Here is a 25,958-nt window from a genome sequence, read left to right on the forward strand (position 1 = left end):
GCTTTTTATGTCTGACATGTGTCATTACTTACTCCTTTTTATGGCTGAATAATATTCCATTGTATGGATATGCCACATTTTGTTTATCCATTTACCAGTTGATGGACATTTAGGTTGTATCCACTTTTTGTCTAGTATGCATAATGTAGCTACGAACGTCTGGGTACAAGTTTTTGCATGAACATGTTGTGTTTTCTTTCAGTCCTGTTAGGTATATACATAGAAGTGGAATTGCTGGGTCAAATGGTAATTCTGTGTTTAATTTTTGAAGCAGTGTCAAACTGTTTCCCACAGTGTCTACATCATTTGTATTCCCATTAGCAATTTATGAAGGGCTTTATGTTTTTGAGAGTAGACCGTTTGTCATTTTCCAAATATATCTTCAAGTCTATTTTTTTAATTTCATTCCCTTCTACTTCTACTCCCGTGTCTGACCGACCACCTGTTGAAATTCTATGCATCCTTAGAAGCCTAGTTCAAATGCCACTACTTGTGTAAAATCTTGTTAGATTTGTGGACCTGGAAGTGACTTCTCTCTAATGCATGTAGTTCTACCATTTATGTCTCTTTAGGCCTTTTGTAATAGTTTGACTTATTTCTTGTACCACATTTTAGTGTGCTTATAGTGCTTTGTATAAAACAGGACTTTAGTAAATATTAGAGAAACAAATGGGAGATAATTGGAAATCCTTAACTTGGGTTTTTAAATTGTTACATGATACATATAGTCTGCAGGTGTCTCTATAGTATGTGTAATATCATATCAGACAAATACTTTTTATAAATAAAAATGTTAACATCTAAATATCATCTTTGATAAAAAATTCCAGAATTTGGAATGATGGTTTTATCTATCCTCACAACTGGCAGGTATGTATATCTGCAAGTACCTAATAATTTCCTGGGCTTGTAACAAGCTCTGTTGTATAAGCAGTTACCTTTCAATCTCATTTACCTATTTGGCATGGATCTAGAATGCCATCTTTGTAATTCCATACTAAAGAAGCTGTGTAGCTTAGTACACAATACTAAGTACATAGTACATGGCTCAATGGTATTAGATCTGAAGTTAAAGATTTATTTTGTAAAATTATAGTTTGTCACTAGATAATAAATTACATCCAAATCATTTTAACTTTACTGTTGTTATGAGGATATCTTTATTTGGTGTCAGTTGTGAAAGCTGATGACCCAGCTAGCCAAATATGCCAAATAATGTAGTCCAAATACTGTGGTCCTTTGTTTATAAATTTGTGAGGTAGTATTGCCGAGTGGTTTAAGAACACAGAATCTAGCTTTTGGTCCTGGGTTTGAAATCTAGCTTTGCCATTTATTAGCTGTGTGACCTTGAAGAATTACTTAACCTTTCTATTCCTGTTTTTCTATATGTCTACAAATATGTTAACTTCCCTAGTTATACACAGGAGTATTTACATATTATAGACATACATAAGTATATTAATATGTACTCATGATTATATATGTGAATAGCCATGTTCACGTTTACTTACATGTGCAAACTTACTTTTAGCAAAATAAAGACCATACTGTTTTGAATCCTGTGGTTTTCACTTAATTTTATGAATGCCTTCTCATGCCATTAAATATGCATCAAAAACACTGTGTTTGGTGACTGTATAGTCCATCCTGTGAATGTACAAAATATATTTACCAAATTCCCTATTGTAATTTTTTCCTCTTATTTTTTGGAATTTTAATTAATGCTGCAGTGAACATCCCTGCATGTTTTTGTCTGCCTTTCAGATAATTTTTTTAAGGCTGGATTCCATAAAATGAAATTACTCGGTCAAATGGCATGAGCTTTTTAAAGCATTTTGATACACATTTCTAAATTTCCAGAAAGGTTGTGCATATTTTATTTAAGAATTATCTTGATTTAATTTATTTAGAATTAACTTGATTTGAAATTAGAGGGTTACATTTATTTCATAAGTTGATTTTGTTTATACCATATGTATTGAATATGTACTGAACACAAATATGTATTGAATATCTACTATTTACAAGGTATTTTAGGCCCAGAGGTTAGAGCAGTGAACAAAGCAGGTAAGGGTCCTAATCTCATGGGGCTTTCTTGTCTATAGGACTCCAGATATTTGGCAGTGGATTAAGTTTTTTTTAAGAGTCAGAATTGAATAAATTAATTAGAATAGAGGAAAAACTGTGCCTTACTGACCTACCTATGTTATCCAGAATTTTTACTGTCTAGTCCTGTATACATCTTCTTGTTCATATACTGGTTTCATTTTAAAAATCCTGCTTTTCAGGCTCTGTGTTAGGTACAGAAGATACAGTTCTCTCCAGGAAATTTGAACCTGGTGTGTCTGGGTTATACCTGTAGTCAGGTCTGAAGATAAGCAGATAGTTGGGAGGCTCCCTTAAAGTCCCTTCCCGTAGCCCCATTATTTCTATAGTAATTTATCTGGTTATACTTAAATTCCAAATCAGAAGTCATATTATCTTAAACATTCTTACAATGTTGCGATCAATTTCATGGATATTGCGTCTTTAATTCATAAACAGGTTGAATCATTTATTTTGGACCAAGAAGATCTGGATAACCCAGTGCTTAAAACAACGTCAGAGATATTCTTATCAAGCACTGCGGAAGGAGCAGACTTACGCACTGTCGATCCAGAGACACAGGCACGACTAGAAGCATTGCTAGAAGCAGCAGGTACTTTATTTATTTATGTATTTTCTCTTTTTCATCTCTTTGAAAGTCTAGACTGCCATACAAAGTTATACAAGATTACCCCCAAATTATGTAACATTATACAAAATTTGAAACCTCTGTAAAATTACCTTTTTTTCCCTAAAGAAAATGTTCACATTTTATATTTTAAAAATTCTTGGTTGAAAGTTTTCAATGAGTGATTTCTAGGCTCAACATTAGCATTTATAAGGTATTAGATAATAAACTAGTTATCGAGGAAATTATCTATTACCAAATACATTATAAAATAAAAATGTAAGAGAGAAACTTGGTTCATCAAATTATGAATCTTTTAACTGACTTAGGGAACTCGTCATGTGATTAGTTACTTATTCACTTTAGACTATGTGTATCTTAATTATAGATTGCTATTTTTTACTTAGAAGACTTTAAATAAAAATCAAAGAGTAAATAGGACCAGTTCTAGTGCAATACACCAAACTATGTCAACTTCTTGTTCTGAAGTAGCAGGGAAGAAAAATCTGTATTAAGCATGCTTTCTCAAAATAATATATACTTATCACTATTTTATATTGTATAATATAAATGAATAAGCATATAAATATGCTCATTATTTGATATTCAAAGTTTCCATTACACTGTAATGAAAACCTTTTAGCTCCTAAAATTGTGTTTTAAGAAGGAAGTTAACCTTTTCTGATCTTTGAATATTGCTTTTGAGATATGTTCACTTTCTATGACACTCCTTTTACTTATTTAATATAAATATACTATGTGCACATTACACACATATAAAAATTTAATCTAGAATTTATTGCTTTTTCCACCCCCCTTCTCCCTCCCTTTTTCCCCCCCAACCCAACTCCGGTTCAAGCCGTTGTTTCTCAGTTTAGTTGTGTAGGACACAGCTCCCTGGCCTATGCTGGTATTAGGAGCCTTGCGCTCCCCCCGGGTAAGGCAGTCGGTCGTCAGTTGTTGGTTGGCTGCCCACAAGGGGTATAGCTTATTTTTAAAAACAGTGCCTAGAAACTTGTTAGGGGGTCATATATATAACTTATGCCATATTAAAGCTATTAAAATGCTTTCTGTATTTTAATACAAAATAAAAAGTTTTAATAAGTATAGAAAATTTCATTCAGTTTCTGAGTACAGTTGATCCTAGAACAACGTGGTGGCAGGTGGGGTGGTGTGGGGGTTAGAGGTGCCAACCACCCATGCAGTCAAAATTCCACATATAACTTTTGACTCCCCCGTAACTTATTTGTCCCTTGGTATCCATGGGGTTTGGTTCCAGATCTCCCTGCGGATACCAAAATCCACAGATGCTCAAGTCCCTTATATGTAGTCCCCTATATAAATGCATACAGTTGGCCTTCCACATCCATGGATGTGAAACCCAAGGATATGTAGAGCGGACTGTGTATTTATTGGAAAACATCTGTGTATAAGTGGACCTTCACAGTTCAAACCTGTGTTGGTCAAGGGTCAACTTTACTTTAATAAGCATAATATTAAAGATAGGTATTCAGAAAAATCACAGCAGCCTTTCAGCACATTTCATATTGAAGGAAAAAAAACAATGTTACATTTGACCAAATAATGACTAGGAGAAAAGTAAGAGCTAAAAGAAATTGTGTATTTTTATATTATTCTTGGCGAAAGATAGATAGTATATTAGGAATGTGTTTGTTTGATACCATCTTGTAATTCCTTTAACTTTGTCCTGTTATGAAAAAGCATAGGTACGATTTGTAGTAGATTAACTTTTAGTCCATCTCAGGTGTCTTTTTGGAACTAATACAAACTTGAAATTATAATACATAAAATATTTAAGTATCCGCAGAAGACTTTAATTTAGGGCAGGACTAGTAATTTGAAAAAAAAAAAAAGGTTTGAAGATCACATTAGTAATTACATTGGGTGTCCCTCCCTTTTAGTCTGATTTCTTGTGAGTCTCCAGTTGTGATTTAGGTATATATTGTGTTTAAGATTTCTGAAATGAGAGTGCCGTGGCCACCTTCAAATTTTCTTTTCTGTGCTTTGGAACCACACATTTTTCTTAGAGCAGAGAGAAATATGGAGAAAAGGCGTTTCTCTTCTCCAAGTCTCCTCTGGATGAATTTCCTTCCCTTCCCCAGACGGAGTCTTTTTAGTGGTGATAGTGCATCTGTCTTTATTCTCTAGTTTAGGCTGACAGTTTACTCATGTTGTGAGTACTACTCCAAACCCTCATTAAGGGTTTTAAACCTTTTTTTTTTTCCTGGGCACCGCATGATTCTCACTCAGTACTTGCTGTTTTCTGGTGCATTAAACATTTTTATTTCCTCCTTTTTCTCTTTTGGTTCATGGAGAGTCTGTTATAAACAGGAAGATAATACCTGCTTGTTTTTCACACCTATATTGTTAGAGAGAAAACCTTGAAAATCATGACTTTCTGTTTTCTAGGTGTTAGAAACTCTTGAATTTTAAATTTTTTGTGTGTTTCAACAATTTAAACTCCAGACATTGTTGGATATAATACTGTGTCCAAAGAAATTGTCAGATGTATTTTCAAATGATATGCTCCTGTCTAAGCCCTTTGCAAGTTAGTTGTTTAATAAATACTTTCTTTTTGTGCTTTAGTACTTCGTTTGCTTTGTGGACGTTGTGTTGAGCCTATAACATTTAAGAGGAAGTTTTAGATATATGTTTGTGTTTTTAATTATAAGAATGTGTTAGACATTAGTAGGCTTTCTAAGGAAGGTAGAATTTTGACACTATTTTAACTGAATAAATGAAGTTGAAGATGTTTTTTTCTTTAAGGTTCTTTGAGATTCATAGAGAAAATTAAGAATTAAGGCCATTGCAGGAAGAATTTTTTTAAATTCTTTTTTAAATTGTAAATGTAACACATATTATAAAATAGCTAAAGCAATATGAAATATATTAAATAGATTATAAAGCCTTCCCATTGTCAAGGTTTACCTATACATCTAGGCTTTTCCCCTTGTGGTTATATAAATACATATATATGTTTGAATATACATAATTTTTTTTAAATGAAGTAGGAGCATATTCAAAATATATTATAATTTTCTTATCTTCACTTAATTTATTGTGGGCATCTCTCCATAACATGATATGTTGATCTTTTCTCCTTTTAAAGGGTAAGATAAATATTCTTTTGCTTAAATGCACCATAATTTATTTTACTGATTCCTTATTGAGGGATATTTAGATTTATTTCCAGTTTTTCCATATCACAAATTATGCTGTAGTTTATACATATCTATGACTTCTCTTACTTATGCAAGTATCTTTATAGGAAAACTTCGGCAGTTAGAGGCACTGATGTCAAAATTTTTCTGTTACAGTAGTCACTGATTCCTCACTCAATCTAGAGAAAAAGACTTATTGGCAACTTCCTCATCTGATAGTCCTACCAGACTGAGTTCTGTAAGGACAGGATCTACTCATATACGTTATTCCTTTTTGTCTCCCTTGTGTCTGGTACATCATAAACACATAATAAATATTAATTATAAGAATATGAGTTTATTTTAATTTACGATGTGGCCCTAGAAGATGGTTCTAGGTGGCTATTTGACCATTGATGAAACTACTGTATTGTTGTAATATTATAGAATATCCCTTTCATTACTACTGAAAATAGTATAGACAGGTATGGTTCTATACTAAAGGTCTTATGGTATGACTGTATACTTTGAGAGGAATCTCATTTATTTGCTGCTATAAGCATCATATTAAGTTCCATGGAATTAGGTGGGGGAAAATTAATATTATCTGCATTGTAAAGATGGAAAATCTAAAACATAGGTGGTTATGCAATGGCCTTTTGACATTAGTGGCAAAATTGAGATTATCAGCCTGATATTCTGTCAGCCTTATCTATGGAGACTGTACCATTTTTGCCCTAGATAATAATGTTTAGAAATGTAATTACAATTTGTACTTTTATGCTTTTCTTCTCCTGCACTTCCGGATTGATTGACGCACCTTGAAGGAATTGGCAAATTGTCAACTGCCGATGGTAAAGCTTTTGCAGATCCTGAGGTACTCCGGAGACTGACCTCCTCAGTGAGTTGTGCACTGGATGAAGCTGCTGCTGCACTGACACGGATGAAAGCGGAAAACGGCCACAATGCAGGACAAATAGACACGTATGTATTTAATGACCTCTGTTGGGTATTAGACATGTTTTTGAGTGGATTTTGGGGAAGTACCAAATTTTGATTGAATACGTGTTTTGGAGGGGCTTATAAACTTGAGCCAAATGGATATGAGGATGGAGAGTGTATTTTAGTTGATATATAAATGTATATGTATTTGATGGCTATAACAATGAATATTATATTTTATTCTTATATTCTACTCATATTCATTGAGCATTCTTGTGGAATGTACTATACTAGAGTGAGAGAAATCCAAACTGAGTAAGACCTGGTTTCCATTTCTAAGGAAGTTACTTATTCTAATGGTTATAATAGTAAACTCTAAACTGGGTAATAATAAATGAAAGGGTTTGCTAATGAAATAACCTAGATGCTTGCTACTCAAATATGGCCCGTGGACTAGCAGCATCAGCATCACCTCAGCTTGTTAGAATTTCAGACCTCACCTTGGATCTACTGAATTAGAATCTGCATTTTACTAAGAAACATGGGTGATTTGTATGCACATTAAAGTTTGAGATTCACCAATTTTGTTAATCATTCTGAAGTAAAACTTTATTTAGATTTTACTTTCTACTGTTACATATAAAATTTTAAGCTATAGGATTATGTCCCATGTCTTTGGGAGTCATCACAGTAATAGAATTTAAAAACTTGTGCATCTAATGCTTTAAAAAACTTTGTTTAAAACTTAATATGACAATGTGTTAGGACATTTTGAAAGATAAAAATGACAGCTATTTCAGTGAATAATTATTCTTGCTTCGTTGACATACATGAATAAGTATTGCAGAAAAGATGGTCAGCAAGCAAGATGTTCATATAATTTTTTCTTACTATATCAACATTTTTCTGTGTATGACTATTTATATTTAATGTAATTTATTGCCATAGGACCTAAGTCTTTCTTTGTTGGTTAATTGTTGATGATTTTGTTTTCAGTCGCAGTCTGGCAGAAGCTTGTTCAGATGGAGACGTAAATGCAGTTCGTAAATTGCTAGATGAAGGCAGAAGTGTAAATGAACATACAGAAGAAGGAGAAAGCCTGCTGTGTTTGGCTTGTTCAGCAGGGTATTATGAATTAGCACAAGTAAGCAGAAATAATCTTTAGTGATTAAAATTGTGGAAGGGTTTTTGACATTTAGTTTTTATCATTAATAAATGAAATTATAATTAGAGGCCAGGGTCTTTCCTTTTTGGTAGTAGGTGAAATAGAAACATAATATAATTAATTTGTTTCCTGTACATGCAACTAAGCATGGTCCATTTTTTTTGCCACTTAGTCAAAACTAATGAATCAGAAACACATAAAAATAATAGTAATATTTTAAACTTGTCTTTGGAAATAATATGCAATTATAATAGAAAGTAGTGATTTATTTTCATTTCACCAGATTACTACTTCAGTTATTTTAATTTTTTTCTTTCTGTTAGAGCAATATTGGGAGATAGCCCTGTGTTTACCAGTTAGTTTCTGTCTTGTGAGTATAGTCCTACTATTCTCTTACTAGATAATCTCAAGTATAACCCAAATTATTTAACAAGAGCAGTTACATTTTGTAATGGGATGGCTAATATATGATTATGTACTTAAAGATCATATTGTAAAATGTAGCATCTAACCTGGTGTTTTGAGCAGTGAACATTGACAGATTTTCCCAAGGTGATTAGTTTTCAATTTTCCTCACCCCCACTCTAAAAGAGTCCCCAATTCAGTGTATTTTCTAGAAATACCATTAACAGTCAGGTTGATCCTCTGTGTGTATGTGTGTTTCCAGGTGTTGCTGGCCATGCGCGCTGACGTGGAGGACAGAGGGACTAAAGGAGACATAACCCCCCTAATGGCAGCTTCCAGCGGAGGTTATTTAGATATTGTGAAATTGTTACTTCTTCACGAGGCAAATGTCAACTCCCAGTCTGCAACAGGTATGTAGACAGTAATGTGCAGATTTGAGGAAAATAAATTGATAATAGTTATAACCCAAGAGATAAAAAATTTGATTCCTAGGGAAAACTAGTTGTAAACCTACAGAAAAAAATCTTAGCCCTCGTTTAGAATCACTGAGTCAAATACAGATAATTGGATATCTTCAAAAGTCTTTCAAACATACTTAAATTCTATTTGGTCAAGATTGACAATTTTTTTGTGGGGGACAATTTTTTTTTTTCTGCCACAATGATATGGAATGTATAAAGAGGCAAAATCATGAACTGTATCTCTTTTTCTTTATCTTATTAAAATGCAACTCCCTTGACTTTAGATTATAGATTAATCTGAGAGTATTTACCCTATAGGGATTTTCATATCAAGTGTAATGAGTGCATTTACTAATAAGATATTCTTGTGACAGCATGAAAACTATTCTAGTAAGGACTACTCTTTTATTTACTTATGTTTCCCAGACTCATAGACAGGCATAGCCTTGGTCGTATGTCTTGAGTTACAGATATATTTTTAGTAATGAGAGTCCTTGGATTCAGTGAGGCAACCAAATGATTTTTTAAAAATTTAAATAATGAAAGCACATCAGTGTTCCATGCCATTAAGTAAATGTCAAATGTATCCTAATTTTAAAATGAGCAAGACTTTCGAGAAAGGATGCTAGGTCATTTTGCTGACCACTTTGTCTTAGCATAATGTCTGAGATGGTTAAACAGTTGAGTTCTGAACAAATTGGATTCTGAAATGATAGTTTTATTCCTGAACGTTTAAAACAAACTTCTTTAGTCTCATTTTGTTGGATGGTTAAAACATCTCTCCACTCCCTTTAATAAATAAAAATCCTAAAACCAAATCAGGAAAGAAATAAGTGGCAAACCAAGGGATAATAACCTTTTAAAGAAATTTTTCTTTTGAAGGAATAACTCCTTCATATGCTGAGTGGGTTTTATATCTGTCTCACTGGATGGAAAATATGTTTCTGAAGGAAAATATATACCTAAAACACTGAATTGTCTTGAATAAATCTGTAAATATAAAGGAGAGGTAAAAGAAAAGGAATGTAATAGAAAAAAGTTAAATGTTTCTAAATTGTACAATGTTGAAAGAAAAAGGAATAATTTTGAATGATACATGAGAATGTTTTCGATAAAAAATTTTTGAAAGTGATTTTTCAAATACTTAACCTTATTTGACAAGCTAAGGAAATAGGAAGAGGTAAATTGGCCTATTTATGTATGATAAACCTTTCAATTATAAGAAAGTTAAGATGATGCTTCTAACAAATACAACAAAAAATCTTGAGATGATGATAGTCTATTGGTTTACATAAGGGAATGGAAGAGGTAGAACTAGAGCAGTAGTATAATCATAATTGTACCCATTCTGTCATAATTTGTATTTCTTTTATTCTTTGTTAGGAAACACTGCATTAACTTATGCCTGTGCTGGAGGATTTGTTGACATTGTGAAAGTGCTACTTAATGAAGGCGCCAATATAGAAGATCATAATGAAAATGGACATACCCCCTTAATGGAAGCAGCTAGTGCAGGTCATGTGGAAGTTGCAAGAGTTCTTCTAGATCATGGGGCAGGCATCAACACTCATTCTAATGAATTCAAAGAAAGTGCTCTTACACTTGCATGCTACAAAGGTACTCTATAGTCTGAATATTTAGGGGTTTTTTCATTATAACTTTGAATATTTGAGTATTGAATATTTGAATGAATTTTATGTTGCTTATGTTTTCCTTGTGCTATAAAATTATCTAGTTTATAAGAGATTATATAGAGAGCCCATTTTAGCCTGCATTTCCTAAAGTATAACTTCACAGTGTATGTTTCTTTGTTATGTTAATTAAAATTTATTCAATTAGCTATGAAGTCAAACAAAACTTAGCACAGATTTAGAGTTTCCATTCTTTAATAACTTTTGTTTTATATGATTTTTCCAGCCTCTTTATTTCCAAAATAATACACACTCAAATAATATAATAATCATACTTGATACAAAAAACCTAAAAAACATAGAATAGCATAAAGAAAAATTTTATGACATGTAATGCTACCATCTAAAGATGTAAAAAGCATGTAAACAATACCTTAGTGTATTTACTTCCAGTGTGTTTTTAAGTATGTTTATAAACAAATATATATGTGTACACACACACACACACACACACACACACACAGGCATACCTCAGAGATATTTCGGGTTCCATTCCAGACCACTACAATAAAACAAGTCTCTCAATAAAGCAAGCTGTAACACTTTTGTGGGTGGAGGGTCCTGCCTTTAATTTGTAAAAAATGCAACATCTGTGAAGCACAGTAAAACAAGGTATGCCTGTAATTTTAAACTAAACAATCATACTCTAATAACACTATTTTATAGTCTGCTTATTTTATTTAGCCGTATATCATAAACATTTGCCATCTCAATATTTTTGTAATAGAACTTTTGATGGTCACATAATATTTCACTATTGCAGTTAGTAGTGGATTTGGCTGCATATGTCACAAAACCTAAATTAATAATGATCTGAACAAAAGAGAAGCTTTTTCTCTTTTACATAAAATAAGTCCAGTGGTAGGTTGTATAGGACTAGTATGGTAGTTACATTGTTATCAAGATCTCAGCATTCTCTTTTTCTGCTTCACCATCCTAGTATATGGTTTTTTATTCAGCGTTACCAAGGTGGTTAGCTATGGCCCCAGCAAGCCATATTCTAGGAAGGATGAAGGAGGGTAACGGCAAAATGGGGAGTGCCTTCCAGTTTAATAAGCTACCTTGATGGAGTCTTCCTAGAAGTTCTGCCTTATAGCTCCTCCTTACATCTCACAGGCTACACATAGCAATGAGGGAGGCGGGGAAATGTAGTCTTTTAGTCAGGCATGTTGCCACTTAGATAAAATCAGAGTTCTGTTAAGGAACATTGAGAGAATGGATATTCTAGCAGTCTCTGTCAAATACATCAAATAGATGCACCATAATTGCCTATTATTGGAGACTTGAATTTTTCCCAGTTTTTTCACTTTTATTAAAAACACTGTGATAACATCATTGTGCAGACATCTTTGCCTAATCTCTGATTATTTCCTTAGGATAAATTCCTGGAAGTGGAATTGCTGGGTCAAAGGGTATGGACATTTTTAAGGCTTTTGATACATATTGCCAAATTGCCTTCTAGAAAGGTTGAACCAATTTACACTCCCACCAGCAGTGTTTGAGAGTGCCCTTTACCCCACCCTACACCCTCACCAACACTGGGTATTATCATTCTTTTTAATATTTCCCGTTTGATAGTAAAAAATGGTGTGTCATTTTAATTTGCATTTGTTTAATAGGAAGGTTTAATATTTTTTCATCAGTTTAATATTCATTTGCATTTCTTTTTTGAATTACCATTTTATGTCTTTCATCCATTTTTCTACTGGAATGTTTGTCTTTTCTCTTATTGATTATTAAGGCTTTTTATATATTAAATGTATCAAGAGGGTTGAAATTATTTTGATGGAGTTTTCTGTGCCTGTTTATTGCCACAGTGAGTTTATGGTTATTTTGAAGTGTTTTTCTGACAAATGATCCAAACATACTTTACCTGGCATTCTATTTGATTTTAGTGTTTTGATTTGATAGTTTATATAGGTTAAATCAAAGAATAAGTATTATTGCTTACTTAACTTGCATTGTGTGTTTTGGACTAATTTAATGTTTAAAACCTAGATACTTTGACAAGAGCCTGCTTATTATTTTGGAATGGCTTTGTAAAACTGTCATTGATTTATTTATTGAATGTAAAATAAGTTCTCTTAAAATTTTTGTGTAGACATCTGAAAGAAAACGCTTCCCCATTTTAATACTTAGGTATTAAACTGATACTCAGTTCTTTAGAAATGTAGTTTTTAAATTTGTGTTCTTTTTCTTTAAAGGCCATTTAGATATGGTTCGCTTTCTACTTGACGCTGGTGCAGATCAGGAGCACAAAACGGATGAGATGCACACTGCCTTAATGGAGGCTTGCATGGTAATTTTAAATTGTAATCACTTGAGATTGTATGGGAAGGAAAGATCATGTGTTTATTAAACCTATAAGTATTACTATTTTTTTGGAAAAATATTTATTATGAGATCAATAGATTTTCAAAATTTTGTACAATACTAGAGAGGGAAGGGGAAGTAGACAATGTTTTGTTTAACATTTGATAGTAAATCTGTCGATGTAGGAAATAGTACAAAAGGCAGGCTTGGCTATGTCATTTCTAACACACTGATATACTTTTATTTTCTTTATAGTGATAAAATACACATAACATAAAATTTACCATCTTAACCATTTTTAAGTGTACAGCTCAGTGGTATCAAATACATTCATAATGTTTGCAACTGTCACTACCATCCATCTCCATAACCCTTTTCATTTTGTAAAACTGAAACTGTACCCATTAAATAATAACTTCCCATTCCCTGCTCCTCCCATCCCCTAGTAGTCATCATTCTACTTTCTATCCAGGATTTTGACGACTGTAATTACTTCATACAGTATTTTTCTTTTTGTGGCTGGCTTATTTTACTTAGCATGTCCTCAAGGTTCATCTATGTTGAAGCATGTGTCAGAATTTCCTTCCTTTTTTAAGGCGGCATGATATTTTATTGTATGTATATACAACATTTTGCTTATCCATTCATTTATTGATGGACACTTGGGTGGTTTCCATACTTTAGCTGTTCTGAATAATGTTGATATGAACATAGGTGTTCAAGTCCCTACTTTCAGTTCTTTTGTATATGTACCCAGAACCGGGATTACGTGATCATATGGTAATTCTATTTTTAATATTTTGAGGAACTACCACCATATTGTTTTCCACAGTGGTTGTACCATTTTACATTCTACCAACAATGCACAAGCGTTCTAATTTCTCCACACCCTCACCAACACTTGTTATTTTCTGTTTTTTATTTTGTTTTTTGTTTTTTATAGAAGCCATCCTAATGGTTGTGAGGTGATAGCTTGTAGTTTTGAGTTTCATTTCCCTAATGATTAGTGATGTTGAACAATCACTTCATATACTTATTGGCCATTTGTGTTTCTCTGGAGAAATGTCTATTAAAATCCTTTGCCCATTCTTGAATCAGGTTGGTTGTGTTTTGTTATCGAGTTTTAGGAGTTCTATATATATTTTGGATACTAATCACTTACTTGATATATAGTGTGTAAATATTTTCTCCCATTCTGTGGGTTGCCTTTTTACTCTGTTAGTATCCTTTCATGCACAAAAATTTTTAATTTTGATTAAGTCCAATTTGTCTATTTTTTCTTTTGTTGCCTGTGCCTTTGACATCATATCCAAAAAATAATTGCCAAATCCAATGTCATGAAGCTTTTGTCTCATGGCTTCTTCTAAGAGTTTGATAGTTTTACGTCTTTGATCCATTCTGAGTTAATTTTTATATATGGTGTTAGATAAGGGTCCATCTTCATTCTTTTGCGTATGGATATCCCATTTTCCCAGCATTATTTGTTAAAAAGACTGTCTTTTCCCAAGTGAATGGTCTTGACACCCTTGTCAAAAATCTTTTGACCGTATGTGCAAGGGTTCATTTTGGGGCTTCCCATCCCATTTGTCTGTATGTCTATCTGTATGAGTACCACAATGTTGACAGTAGGTTTGTATTAAGTTTTGAAATCGAGAAGTGTGAGTCCTCCAGTGCTATTCTTTTTCAAGCTTGTTGTGACTTCACGGTCCCTTTAGATTCCATGTGAATTTTAGGATGGACTTTTCTATTTCTGCAAAAAACACCACTGGGCTTTTGTTGGGATTGCATTGAATCTGTAGATCACTTGGGGTAATACTGACATCTTAACAGTATTAAGTCTTTCTATCCATGAACATAGAATTTATTTCTGTTTATGTGTAATCTAATTTCTTTCAGCAATGTTCTATAGTTTTCATTGTACAAGTATTTTACTTCCTTGGTTAAGTTAATCCCTAAGTATTTTATTCTTTTTGATGCTATTGTTTAAGTGGAATTGTTTTTCTAATATCCTTTCAGATTGTCCATTGTAAGTGTATTTGAAATGCAACTAATTTTTATGTGTTGACTTTGTATCCTGGTACTTTGTTAAATTCACTTATTGGTTCTAACAATTTTTTGTATGTAGTTTTTAGGGTTTTCTACATACAAGAGCGTATCATCTGCTAACAGATAATTTTAGTTCTTCCTTTCCAATTTGGATGCTCTTTTTTCTTTTTCTTGCCTAACTACTCTGGCTAATGGCTGGAACTCACAGTACTATGTTAAATAGAGGTGGTGAAAGTGGGCATCCTTGCCTTGTTCCTGACCTTAAAGGAAAATCTTTGTCTTTAATCATTGAGTAGATGTTCATTGTGGGTTTTTCTTTTTTCTTTCTTTCTTTTTTTTTTTTAATCAAAGTTTGTTGTGGTGACAATTGTTAGTCAAGTTACATAGATTTCAGGTGTACAATTCTGTATTACATCATCTATAAATCACATTGTGTGTTTACCGCCCAGAGTCAGTTCTCTTTCCATCACCATATATTTGAGTGGGTTTTTCATATGTATTTTCACTGTGGGTTTTATTATGTTGAGGTAGTTTACTCTAGTCCTAATTTGTTGAGTGTTTTTATCATGAAAGGGTTTTGAATTTTGTTACCTGCTTTATTTGTGTCAATGGAGATGATCATATGGTTTTTTCCCTTTGTTCTGTTACTGTGGTGTATTATATTGATCAATTTTTGTATGCTGATCCATCCTTTAATTTCAGGAATAAATCCGACTTGGTCATGGTATATATAATCCTTTTAATTTGCTGGTGAATTCAGTTTGCTAGTATGTTGTTGAGGATTTTTACATTAATGTTTATAAAAGATACTGGACTGTAGTTTTCTTGTCATGTGTCGTTGTCTGGCTTTGTTATCAGGATGATGCTGGTCTCATATAATGAGTTAAGAACTGTTTCCTCCTCTCCGTGTTCTGAAAATATTAAATGGAAAATTCCAGAAATAAACAATTCATATACTAAGTTACAAAAATATACTTAACATAAATTTTATGTTGACAGCACAAATTTTCAAAATAAAAATATTTCAATGGATATCACTTAGCAAATGTTGTGTTTGTTGATAAACACAATGCTGGATTCCAAAAATTGTTTCTAACATATGTAGTCACAGATTAATCCAGGAATCACTTTTCTTCTGCTTCTGTAAGCACATAGATATCATGCATATATGTGTATTTACAAAGAGTACATCAAATATAAAGAAATTCAGAGCAATCTGAGTTTTTAAGACAGGTTTAATGACAAGAAAATTACCTGGAAGTCCAAATGTTTTTTGAGATATGGTTAAGTAGGCATATCATTATCTATGTTAATTCCTATTTTGTTGTTTACTATTATGTAACGAATCACTCAAAACATAGTGGCTTAATACAGTCAGTTACAATTTTTCATAATTCTATGGATTGATTGGGTGGGTGTTCTGTTGTTCTCTTTCAATGGGGGAGTTTCTCACGCAGGTGCTCTCAGATAGTGGCTGTGTGGAATTTCTGACATACTTTAACTCACATGTCTGGCACCTTGGTTATGATTGGAAGTCCTGGACACCTCTCTGGCCATAGGTAATCTCTCCATGGGCTTCTTTAATAGTAGATGGATGCCAAGGGTTAGCATTCGAGAAAGAATAGGAGCTGGCACGGAATTATTTCTACCATATTTTATAGATTAAAGCAATCACAAGGTAGCCCAGATGCAGGGGGTTAGGGGGGATAAGATTTATCTATTAATGAGAGGGTATGACAAAGAATTTGTAGCCATCTTTGCACAACTCCTTAGAAATTGTATCTTTCTTAATATAAAAAATTCTCAAGCCATATCTGTATTGCTGTATTTCTGCACAAGTATCCTTTTATCCTTATTCTAACAGGGATATATCAATAATTCAAGGCACTCAGTAGAGTACATTATAAGGAAAAGCCTGAGCTAGTAATGTGTACAAAGAAATGAACAACTGGAAGACTTAATACATTGTTTTAATGATTCTCCTAAATAACTGTTTGCAGAATAAATCAGGAATTTGTTTTTAAAAACCTATTTTGTTAAACTCCTAGAAAAGATGAAAATATGTAACTTTTAAATTGGGTATAACTTACATACAATAAACTGCCAAATCTTAACTAAATGGCCTGAAATGTTATACTTATGCATACACCCATGTAACAACCAGATCAAGATATAGCACCCCAGAAGGCTTACCTACACCCCCTCCCAGTCACTACCTTCCTTCAAAAGTAACCAGAATTCTAACTTCTGTCATTGTAAATTATTTTTCTTGTTTTGCTTCATATAAATTGGATAATACAATACGTATTCTTTTGTGTATGACCTTTTTCACTCAACATTATTTATGTGAAAATCACGTATGTTGTTCCATTTTACAGTTTGCTTTTTCATTTTTGTGTATAGTATTCCGTTGTATAAATATACCACTATATTAATTAGTCTTCCCTTATCCACAGGGTATATGTTTTAAGACCCCCAGTAGAATGTCTGAAACTGCCGATAGTACCAAACCTTATATAGTATTAATACATACTATTTTTAAAATATATATACATACCTATGATAAGGTAAAATTTATAAATTAGGCACAGTAAAAGATTAATGACTATAACTAATAATAACATAGAAATATTGTAATATAATAATAATGAAAGTTATGTGAATGTGGTTTCTCTCAATATATCTTATTGTACTGTTCTCACTCTTTTTCTTGTGATGATGTGAGATGATACAATGCCTATGTGATCAGATCAAGTAAGGTACTCAGTATGAAGTGCAATTTCAAACTTATGAATTGTTTATTTCTGGAATTTTCCATTTAATATTTTCAGACTGGGTTGACCATGGGTAACTGAAACCATGGAAACCAAAGCTACAGATAAGGGGGACTATTGTATTTATTTATCCAGTCTGCTATAATGGACATTATGTGTTGTTTACAGACTTCAGTAGTTACCAATAAAGCTGCTATGGACATTCTTTTATATGTCTTTTAGTGGACATAAGCATTCATTTCTTTTGGGTATGCAAGTATATCTAGGTGTAAGATTGCTGGGTAGGAAGATTTTTGTTTACTAATTCAAGATTGTTTTATACGTCTATTCATGTTTTTTTCTTGAGTCAGTTTTGGTAGTTTATGTCTCTAGGAATTTGTTCATTTCATCTAGGTTATCTAATTTGTTGGCATACAATTATCCACAGTATTCTTCCACAATTCTTTTTTATTTCTGTATAGTCAATATTAATGTTGTCCATTCTTTAAATCTTGATATTAGTAATTTAAGTCTTGTCTTTTTTTCTTGGTATGTCTCACTAAAGTTTTGTCAATTTTGTTGATATTTTCAAAGGATTAACTTGTAGTTTTCAAAATTCTCTGTATTTTTCTGTTCTCTATTTCATTTAATTTTACTCAGTTCTTTATTATTTTCTTCTCTCTGCTTGCTTTGGGTTTCTTTTGCTCTTTTTCTAGGCTTTTGAGATGTGATCTTACATTATTGATTTGAGACATTTCCTCTTTTCTAATTGTATGCGTTTAGTGCCATAAATTTCCATCTCAGCACTGCTTTAACATTGTTCTACAAATTTTTTTTAAATGTTTCTTTTTTTTTTTTTTTAAGATTTTATTGGGGAAAGGGAACAGGACTTTATTGGGAACAATGCTTCTTCTTTTTTTTTTTTTTATAAAGATTTTATTGGGGAAAGGGAACAGGACTTTATTGGGAACAGTGTGTACTTCCAGGACTTTTTCCAAGTTAAGTTCTTGTCCTTTCAATCTTAGTTGTGGAGGGCGCCATTCAGCTTCAAGTTGTTGTCCTTTCAGTCTTAGTTGTGGAGGGGGCAACTCAGCTCCAGGTCCAGTTGACATTGTTAGTTGCAGGGGGCGCAGCCCATCATCCCTTGAGGGAGTTGAGGAGTCGAACCGGCAACCTTGTGGTTGAAGAGCCCGTGCTCCAACCAACTGAGCCATCTGGACACCCAGGAGCTGAGCAGCAGCTAATTGACTTCATTCTACATGGGGAGGGCGCAGCTCGCTGGCCCATGTGGGAATCGAACAGGCAGCCCCATTGCCCAGAGCTCGCGCTCTAACCAACTGAGCCACTGGTCCGCCCCTCAATGTAGTTTTTAAATTTTATTTGTGACTTCCTCTTTGGCCCATGGATTATTTAGATGTGCATTGTTTAGTTTCCAAATGTTTGAACATTTGAAGATTTTCCTGTTATCTTTCTGTTAATGATTTATGGTTTGATTCCATTGTGATCAAAGAACACACTCTGTATTATTTCAGTTCTTTAAAATTTCTGAGGTTTGTTTTTTAGTCAGGATGTGGACATGTATTCTCTGGGCATTAGAAAAAAGTGTATTCTACTTTTGATGGGTGGAGTGTTCTATAAATGTTGATTAGATCTTGTTGATTGATGGTAGAGTTCTTCTACATCCTTTCTGGTTTTCTATCTAGTTGTTATAACAATTGTTGAGAGAGGGATGTTGAAATCTCCAACTGTACTTGTGGATTTGTGTATTTCTTCTTTTAGTTGCTTTACTTTTCTTTTAACTGTTTTTTACATTTTGAAGCGCTGTTGTTTGGTGTATACACATTTTTAGAATTGGTATGTCTTCATGGATTGACTCTATCATCATATAAAGTCTGTCTCTATCTAGTAATCTTTTTTGTTCTGAGGTCTTCTTTATCTTTATATTAATACAGCTACTTCTGCTTTCCATTGACTAATGTTTTTATTCTTTTCTTTCAAACTTTGTTATGTTTGATATGCCTATATTGTTATACTAAAGTCAGTTTCTTGTAGATAGCATATATTTGGGTCATGTTTTGTGACCCACCCTGCCACTCTGTGTTTTTTAATTGGTTTGTTTAAACCATTTACATTTAAATATAAATATTGATATCGTGTATTTGTATTCTGAACCTGTGTTGAAATTTATTTGTCATCCATTTTCTCCATTTTTTCACCTACTTGAATATGTTATTAATAGTTATTTTGAAGTTCTTTTATGCAAACTCCTATATTTGATTCTTCTGGGTCTACTTTCGTTGATTTTTTTATTTCATTTTTTTATAAATTATGTTGGGGGACAGTGTGTTTCTCCAGGGCCAATCAGCTCCAAGTAGTTGTCCTTCAATCTAGTTGTGGAGGGCGCAGCTCAGCTCCAAGTCCAGTCGCCGTTTTCAATCTTCGTTGCAGGGGCCACAGCCCACCATCCCATATGGGAATTGAACTTGCAACCTTGTTGTTGAGAGCTCGCGCTCTAACCAGCTGAGCCTTCCAGCCGCCCCTCCGGAAGCTCAATGGCAGCTCGTTGTCTACAATCTAGTTGTGGGAATCAAACCGGCAACCCTGTCGTTCAGAGCTCGCGCTCTAACCAACTAAGCCATCCGGCCGCCCCTCATTGGTTATTTTAAATCTTGACAATCAGTCACTTTTTCCTGTTTGTTAATATGTCTGTTAATTTTTTATTGTAAGCCATATGCTGTGGATGATCCCTTTTTGATGCTCTGAATTATACTGTCCTTTAAGACTGTTAAGTTTTGTTCTAGCAGGCTTTTTATAGTGGCTTAGTCTGATCTATTGAGGCTTAATTTCAGCTTTTACTCCTAGGTCCTTACTCTTTGGTCCTAGACTCTAGGTCCTTACTCCGTTGGTATGGCCTTCTGTCATCTCAGCTAAAAGCCTGGGATGTTCACCAAGGTCTTTTCATTCTGGCTGAGTCTGAATTCCCAAAGTCCCCAACCTTTCAGGAGCCATTCTCTGCTAGACATCCTGGAGTCTCATCTTTGGTGTGTCCAACTTAGGAGTTGTCCAAGTATCTGAGGATAATTTTATGTAAATTTTTGGGACTTTTTCTGTGTTTTCTTTTTCTCAGGTGTTCTGTTCACACTCCCCAAGTCGGAAGTATTTTGGCTGTCTTGTATTCTGATCTTTGTTTCCTTGTCAAAAGAGGTGTTCACTCTTTGTTTAGGTTATATTTCCTTGGGCCAAGGTTTGAAACATACTGAAAAAGAGAAAGCTGGAGTGAATGTAGGGTTCATCTCATGTGCTCCTTTCTTTCAGTGATCATAACCAAGCCTTATCTTAGTTGCTGACCAGTGCCTCCAGTTCCTTTATCTATTTTTCCTAATTTTTATTGTTATTTATGATAGGAAAGTCAGTCTAATACCAGCTACTGTTCTATGGCTAAGAGTAAAGTCTTAGAATTTAAAAAAAAAAAAAAAATCTTATGACAATATTAGACCTTTAAGATTGGATTTTTAAAAAAATTCCTTCATCTTTTTTCTTTTGGCAAATTAACATTGTTCATTAATATCAAAAAATGCTTAGTACAATTCCTCTCTTAATGTATGTACTCAAGATATGTTGATAAGTAAATTCGAACAAAACAATTTATCCGGAGCCTGCTGGAGCTTAGTCAACATTAGTTCCCTGATCTGTGAACGCTTGTAAATCCTTATTTTCTTTTCAATTAGAAATGTATTTAATCACCAAATTAACTCAATGCAGTAATTTGGTTTAAATATATTTTATTTTACATACACTTGAAGAATTAGTAAAACTGAAATTTTAATGTGAAGTCATTTGTTTTTGGCATCGTGTCAAAAGTGATTAAAACTAGGCTAGTCATTTAGTTAAGAATAATGAAACTCTTGATGGATACTGAAAGCTAACACTTAATTAATGTTTTTTAAATTCTTTAATAAAAGAATTGCCCAACCCTGTAAAATTGTATTTTTCTACTCAATCTTTACTTCTTGTTAGCAATATTTTGGTCATTTTTGAAATATAAAACAATATAGCATCTGACTTTATATGCCACAAGAGTTAAGGCCTACATAAAATTTTAAGTTAAAGAATTTGAAACTAATGAATGGTATTTATGGTGATGTAGTGATAGAACGGATACTCTCCATGAGAATATTTTAGTTAATTGCCTTACTATCTATGTTGATAGGCCCATGGTAAAATTATTTACAAGTGAATCAGATATGTATTTTTACATCTTTGTAAAATTCTTTGCCTCATTGCAACAAGATAGTGGTGAGGAAAAATATAGTGTATCAATCCACAGGGGGTTTACCTTGGTGACATAATCCCAAGTGGTAATGACTTCACAGATTTTGTCGTGTTATTTTTTGCCAAGTCTTTGTTTCTTAACTAGATCTAACATAGTTCCTATACTGAAACATGACACCTAAGTTTGAAGGTGTTGCTATATTTGACCTGGCAGTAGTATAAACATTAATTGTTTTGAGGGACTGTTGACTCTAGATTTAAGTTTCTTTGAACTTTAGAGAATGTGGAAATTCAAAATTATTTGGAATTGTAATTGTTTGTCACAAGTCTGATTCTTTTGGAAAATTTTGGGCTTGCTCAAAAGTAAGGTAATTTTAATGGACTTTTGATAAAACATCTCAAATTGCTCAGTTGGGCATGATAATACATATTCATCTAAGCTGCATCTTTTTTTCTTTCTTTCTGTCTTTCCTCAATCTCTTGTTTCTCTTTTCCCACTTTAAAAATCTCAAAAAATTTTTCCTCCTCTTGCTTTACTTCTGAAAATCTGCAGGACGGACATGTAGAAGTAGCACGTTTGCTTTTGGATAGTGGTGCTCAAGTGAACATGCCAGCAGATTCATTCGAGTCTCCGTTAACACTAGCTGCCTGTGGAGGACATGTTGAATTGGCAGCTCTACTTATTGAAAGGGGAGCAAATCTTGAAGAAGTTAATGATGAAGGATACACTCCCTTGATGGAAGCTGCTCGAGAAGGACACGAAGAGATGGTGGCACTGCTTTTAGCACAAGGTAAAGTATTTTTACCTCTTAAAAAAAAAATAAATTTCTTTTGAATATTTTTGTGCCAGTATCCATGACATTTACTACAACTGAAATATTTTTTTTTGCACTGATGATAAAGTAAATTATCAACACTCTGGAAGGAAGAGAAGATAGAGATGATTATCACAATTGAGCACAATTAATATCTTTATCAGAAGTCTTTTGCAACTAGTTTAATCTATTTTTATGCTTTCGCTAGGAGCAAATATAAATGCCCAGACAGAAGAAACCCAAGAAACTGCTCTGACCTTGGCTTGCTGTGGAGGATTTTCTGAAGTTGCAGACTTCCTAATTAAGGCAGGGGCTGATATAGAACTTGGCTGCTCCACGCCTCTGATGGAAGCTTCTCAGGAGGGACACCTGGAGTTGGTTAAATATTTACTGGCTGCCGGTATGTGGCTTTAAAATGCCTTTTAGAAAAAGGCTTTTATATTGCTTTCATAACTTGAACAATTAACCTTAACTTTTTCATTTCCACAAAAATTGAAAGACAGCTCCACAATTTAATTGCACTTCTTAGCCTCCTAAATCTCCAAAAATGTCATTTTTTAAAAGCTTTCTTGTTATTGTTTGCTTAGTGATCATAAGGCTTCTCGTTGACCTTCTTTCTCCACTGAATGGTTCCTGGCTTCTGGAAGGGAGAAGTTAGTTTGTCCTAGTCTCTGTTAATAAGAAGAGAGTATAGAGATCATAATTTGGTACCTTTAAGCATGTTCATTTCTTGACATTTCTGGGTACACACACACACACGCACGCACGCACGCACGCACGCACACACCCACCCCAAGTGGGGGTTTTATTTTTTGGCAGAAGTACTTAGTTTTAAAATAATTTGTGATTTACACATTGTTAAGCAATAGTAACAAATAGTAACAAAAGTATTTTTACATAGACTATTGTAGTTTTATAAAGCAAAGTAAGAATATATCAAAATGAATTGATCCAGGTAGACATAAATCTTTATATATATAATTTAAAAAAAAAAATTAGGGAATATTGGGCAACAGTGTGTTTCTCCAGGGCCCATCAGCTCCAAGTCGTTGTCCTTCAGTCTAGTTGTGGAGGGCGCAGCTCAGCTCCAAGTCCAGTCTCCGTGTTTTCAATCTTTAGTTGCGGGGGGACGCAGCCCACCATCCCATGCATGAATTGAACTGGCAATCTTGTTGTTGAGAGCTAGTGCTCTAACCAACTGCGCCATCCGGCCCCTCCGGATGCTCAGCGGCAGCTCATTGTATTCAATCTAGTTGTGGAGGACGCAGCTACACAGCTCATGTGGGAATTAACCGGCAACCCTGTTCAGAGCCCGGGCTCTAACCAACTGAGCCACCTGGCCACCCCACCTTTATATATTCTATAGAAATAATGTAAAATATTTCTTTTTATCTACTTCTGATAATAGCGTTTAAAACTTGATATATAAAGAAATCATTATATAAAGGAAAATAAAATATTTAGCAAAGCTTTATTCATCCTTTTTGGGCTTTCACGGTTAATATTAATTTGAATATAGCCCAGCCTCAATTTTTCCTTTGAATTATTATCGAAACAGTTTATTAATCCAGCTTTTTAATGGTTCAGGTGATTGTTTAGATTTTGAACTAATGCACAAACCAATCATACAAACTGACCTCTTCCCTAACTCAAATAGTATTAATCACTGTGGTTAGTGTATGCACTGTTCAGTCATTATTCCTTCATCATTTTCAGTAACTGTCCCATTCAAGAGTCTTTCCATGTCAGTTATATCTCAATTAAAACAAAATAAAAGAGTCTGTTTCTACCAGTGGTTACCTTTTTAGGTTCGTTCTTTTTACACCTCTCTTGTAAGTATACCCGTGCTGTTGTACAAGGCTTTTAAAAGAAGGAATAAATGTTTACTAAGAAATTATTGAATACCAGACATTCTGCTCAACTCTGTTAATGCTATTAATTACCACTGGTCTCTGTATAGTAAGAAATATTAAACATGCTATTATAGATGTGGAAACTGATGCACAATCATGTTACATAATTTCCTGAACGAAACCAAAAGCCAGTATTCAAATTTAAAACTCTTGACACTGTCTTTTCAATTCCATCACCATTGATTCCCTTATTGAGCTACTTTTGCTAATTTGAAGCATGTAGTTTCCATAACTATTCATGGGTTTGAGAATCACTTTTTCATATGATCACTACCTAAAAAAATTTCTTTTCCAGATTGGAGTGTGATTTATTTACATAAAGTTCTTATAATGTAGCACTAAAGAAAAATCCAATAGGTCTTTTTATACATTGCCTATACAATTTTTTAAAAATGAAAAACCTTTTTATTATGGCATTTTTTTCAAACATACAGAAAATACGGTATAACGAACCCATCACCCGGTTTTAACAGTTTTTAATTGTGACCAGTCTCATTTTATCTATACACCCTTCAGTCCCCCATTAATTTTACAGAACTATTATTTTTTTAATAATTAAACATTTAAAAATTTTTTACTGATATATAACATATTAGTTTTAGGTGTACATCATGATTCTATATTTGTGTATATTGTGAAATGATCACAATAAGTCTCGTTAACACCCGTCACCATAAATAACTACAAAAACTTTTTTCAATTTAAAATTTAATTTTTTTAAATTTGAAAGTGAATTATTTTAAAGATTTATTTTTATGAATTATCAATAAATATTTCAATATGTATCTCTAAAAGATAATCTTTTTTAAAAATAACTACTATTTTCTGCCTATAGTTTATAGATAATATTTCTTTAGTATCATTAAATATCCAAGCAGTTCATATTTTCCTGATAGTCTTATATGTGTATGTGTGTGTTTAATGACTTTTTTGAATCAGGATTCAAGTAAGACTCATATAATAACTATTACTCAATATGTCTGTTAAATCTCTTTTAATCTATGTGCTCCCCTTCCATCTTTCTTTTCTTATTCCTTACAAGTTTTGGTTGAAGAAATGGAATGTTTATTTTTTAGGCTTTACAGAGTATGGATTTTTCTAACTGCATCTCCATGATTTCATTTAACTTGTTTTTCTGTCCCTTGGATTTCCCATAAAGTCTTAGTTAGATCTAGAGTCGTTTTTCTCTGTATCTAAATTATTTATTTATTTATTTTTAAAATTTTAAATTAGTTTGAAGTCACACAAAACAATGCAATAGTTAGACATTTCACCCCTCACTAAGTGATAACCCCCCAAATCTATTGA

The 25,958-nt window shown here is 33.2% G+C and overlaps 1 protein-coding gene across 5 annotated transcripts in view; it reads left to right on the top strand.

The window, feature by feature from the left end:
- ANKHD1 (ankyrin repeat and KH domain containing 1) overlaps positions 1 to 25,958 on the top strand; it is a 103,096-nt gene that overhangs the window by 19,459 nt on the left and 57,679 nt on the right. For all 5 annotated transcript variants that reach the window (XM_033095844.1, XM_033095845.1, XM_033095843.1 and 2 more), the window contains exons 2-9: positions 2,545 to 2,698; positions 6,702 to 6,858; positions 7,813 to 7,960; positions 8,649 to 8,796; positions 10,231 to 10,464; positions 12,743 to 12,837; positions 22,476 to 22,713; positions 22,946 to 23,137. In XM_033095844.1, the coding sequence (XP_032951735.1) occupies positions 2,545 to 2,698; positions 6,702 to 6,858; positions 7,813 to 7,960; positions 8,649 to 8,796; positions 10,231 to 10,464; positions 12,743 to 12,837; positions 22,476 to 22,713; positions 22,946 to 23,137 (1,366 nt within the window). The remainder of the gene's footprint in view (positions 1 to 2,544; positions 2,699 to 6,701; positions 6,859 to 7,812; positions 7,961 to 8,648; positions 8,797 to 10,230; positions 10,465 to 12,742; positions 12,838 to 22,475; positions 22,714 to 22,945; positions 23,138 to 25,958) is intronic.

This window comes from Rhinolophus ferrumequinum, chromosome 24 (assembly GCF_004115265.2).
Source record: "Rhinolophus ferrumequinum isolate MPI-CBG mRhiFer1 chromosome 24, mRhiFer1_v1.p, whole genome shotgun sequence".
NCBI lineage: Eukaryota > Metazoa > Chordata > Mammalia > Chiroptera > Rhinolophidae > Rhinolophus > Rhinolophus ferrumequinum.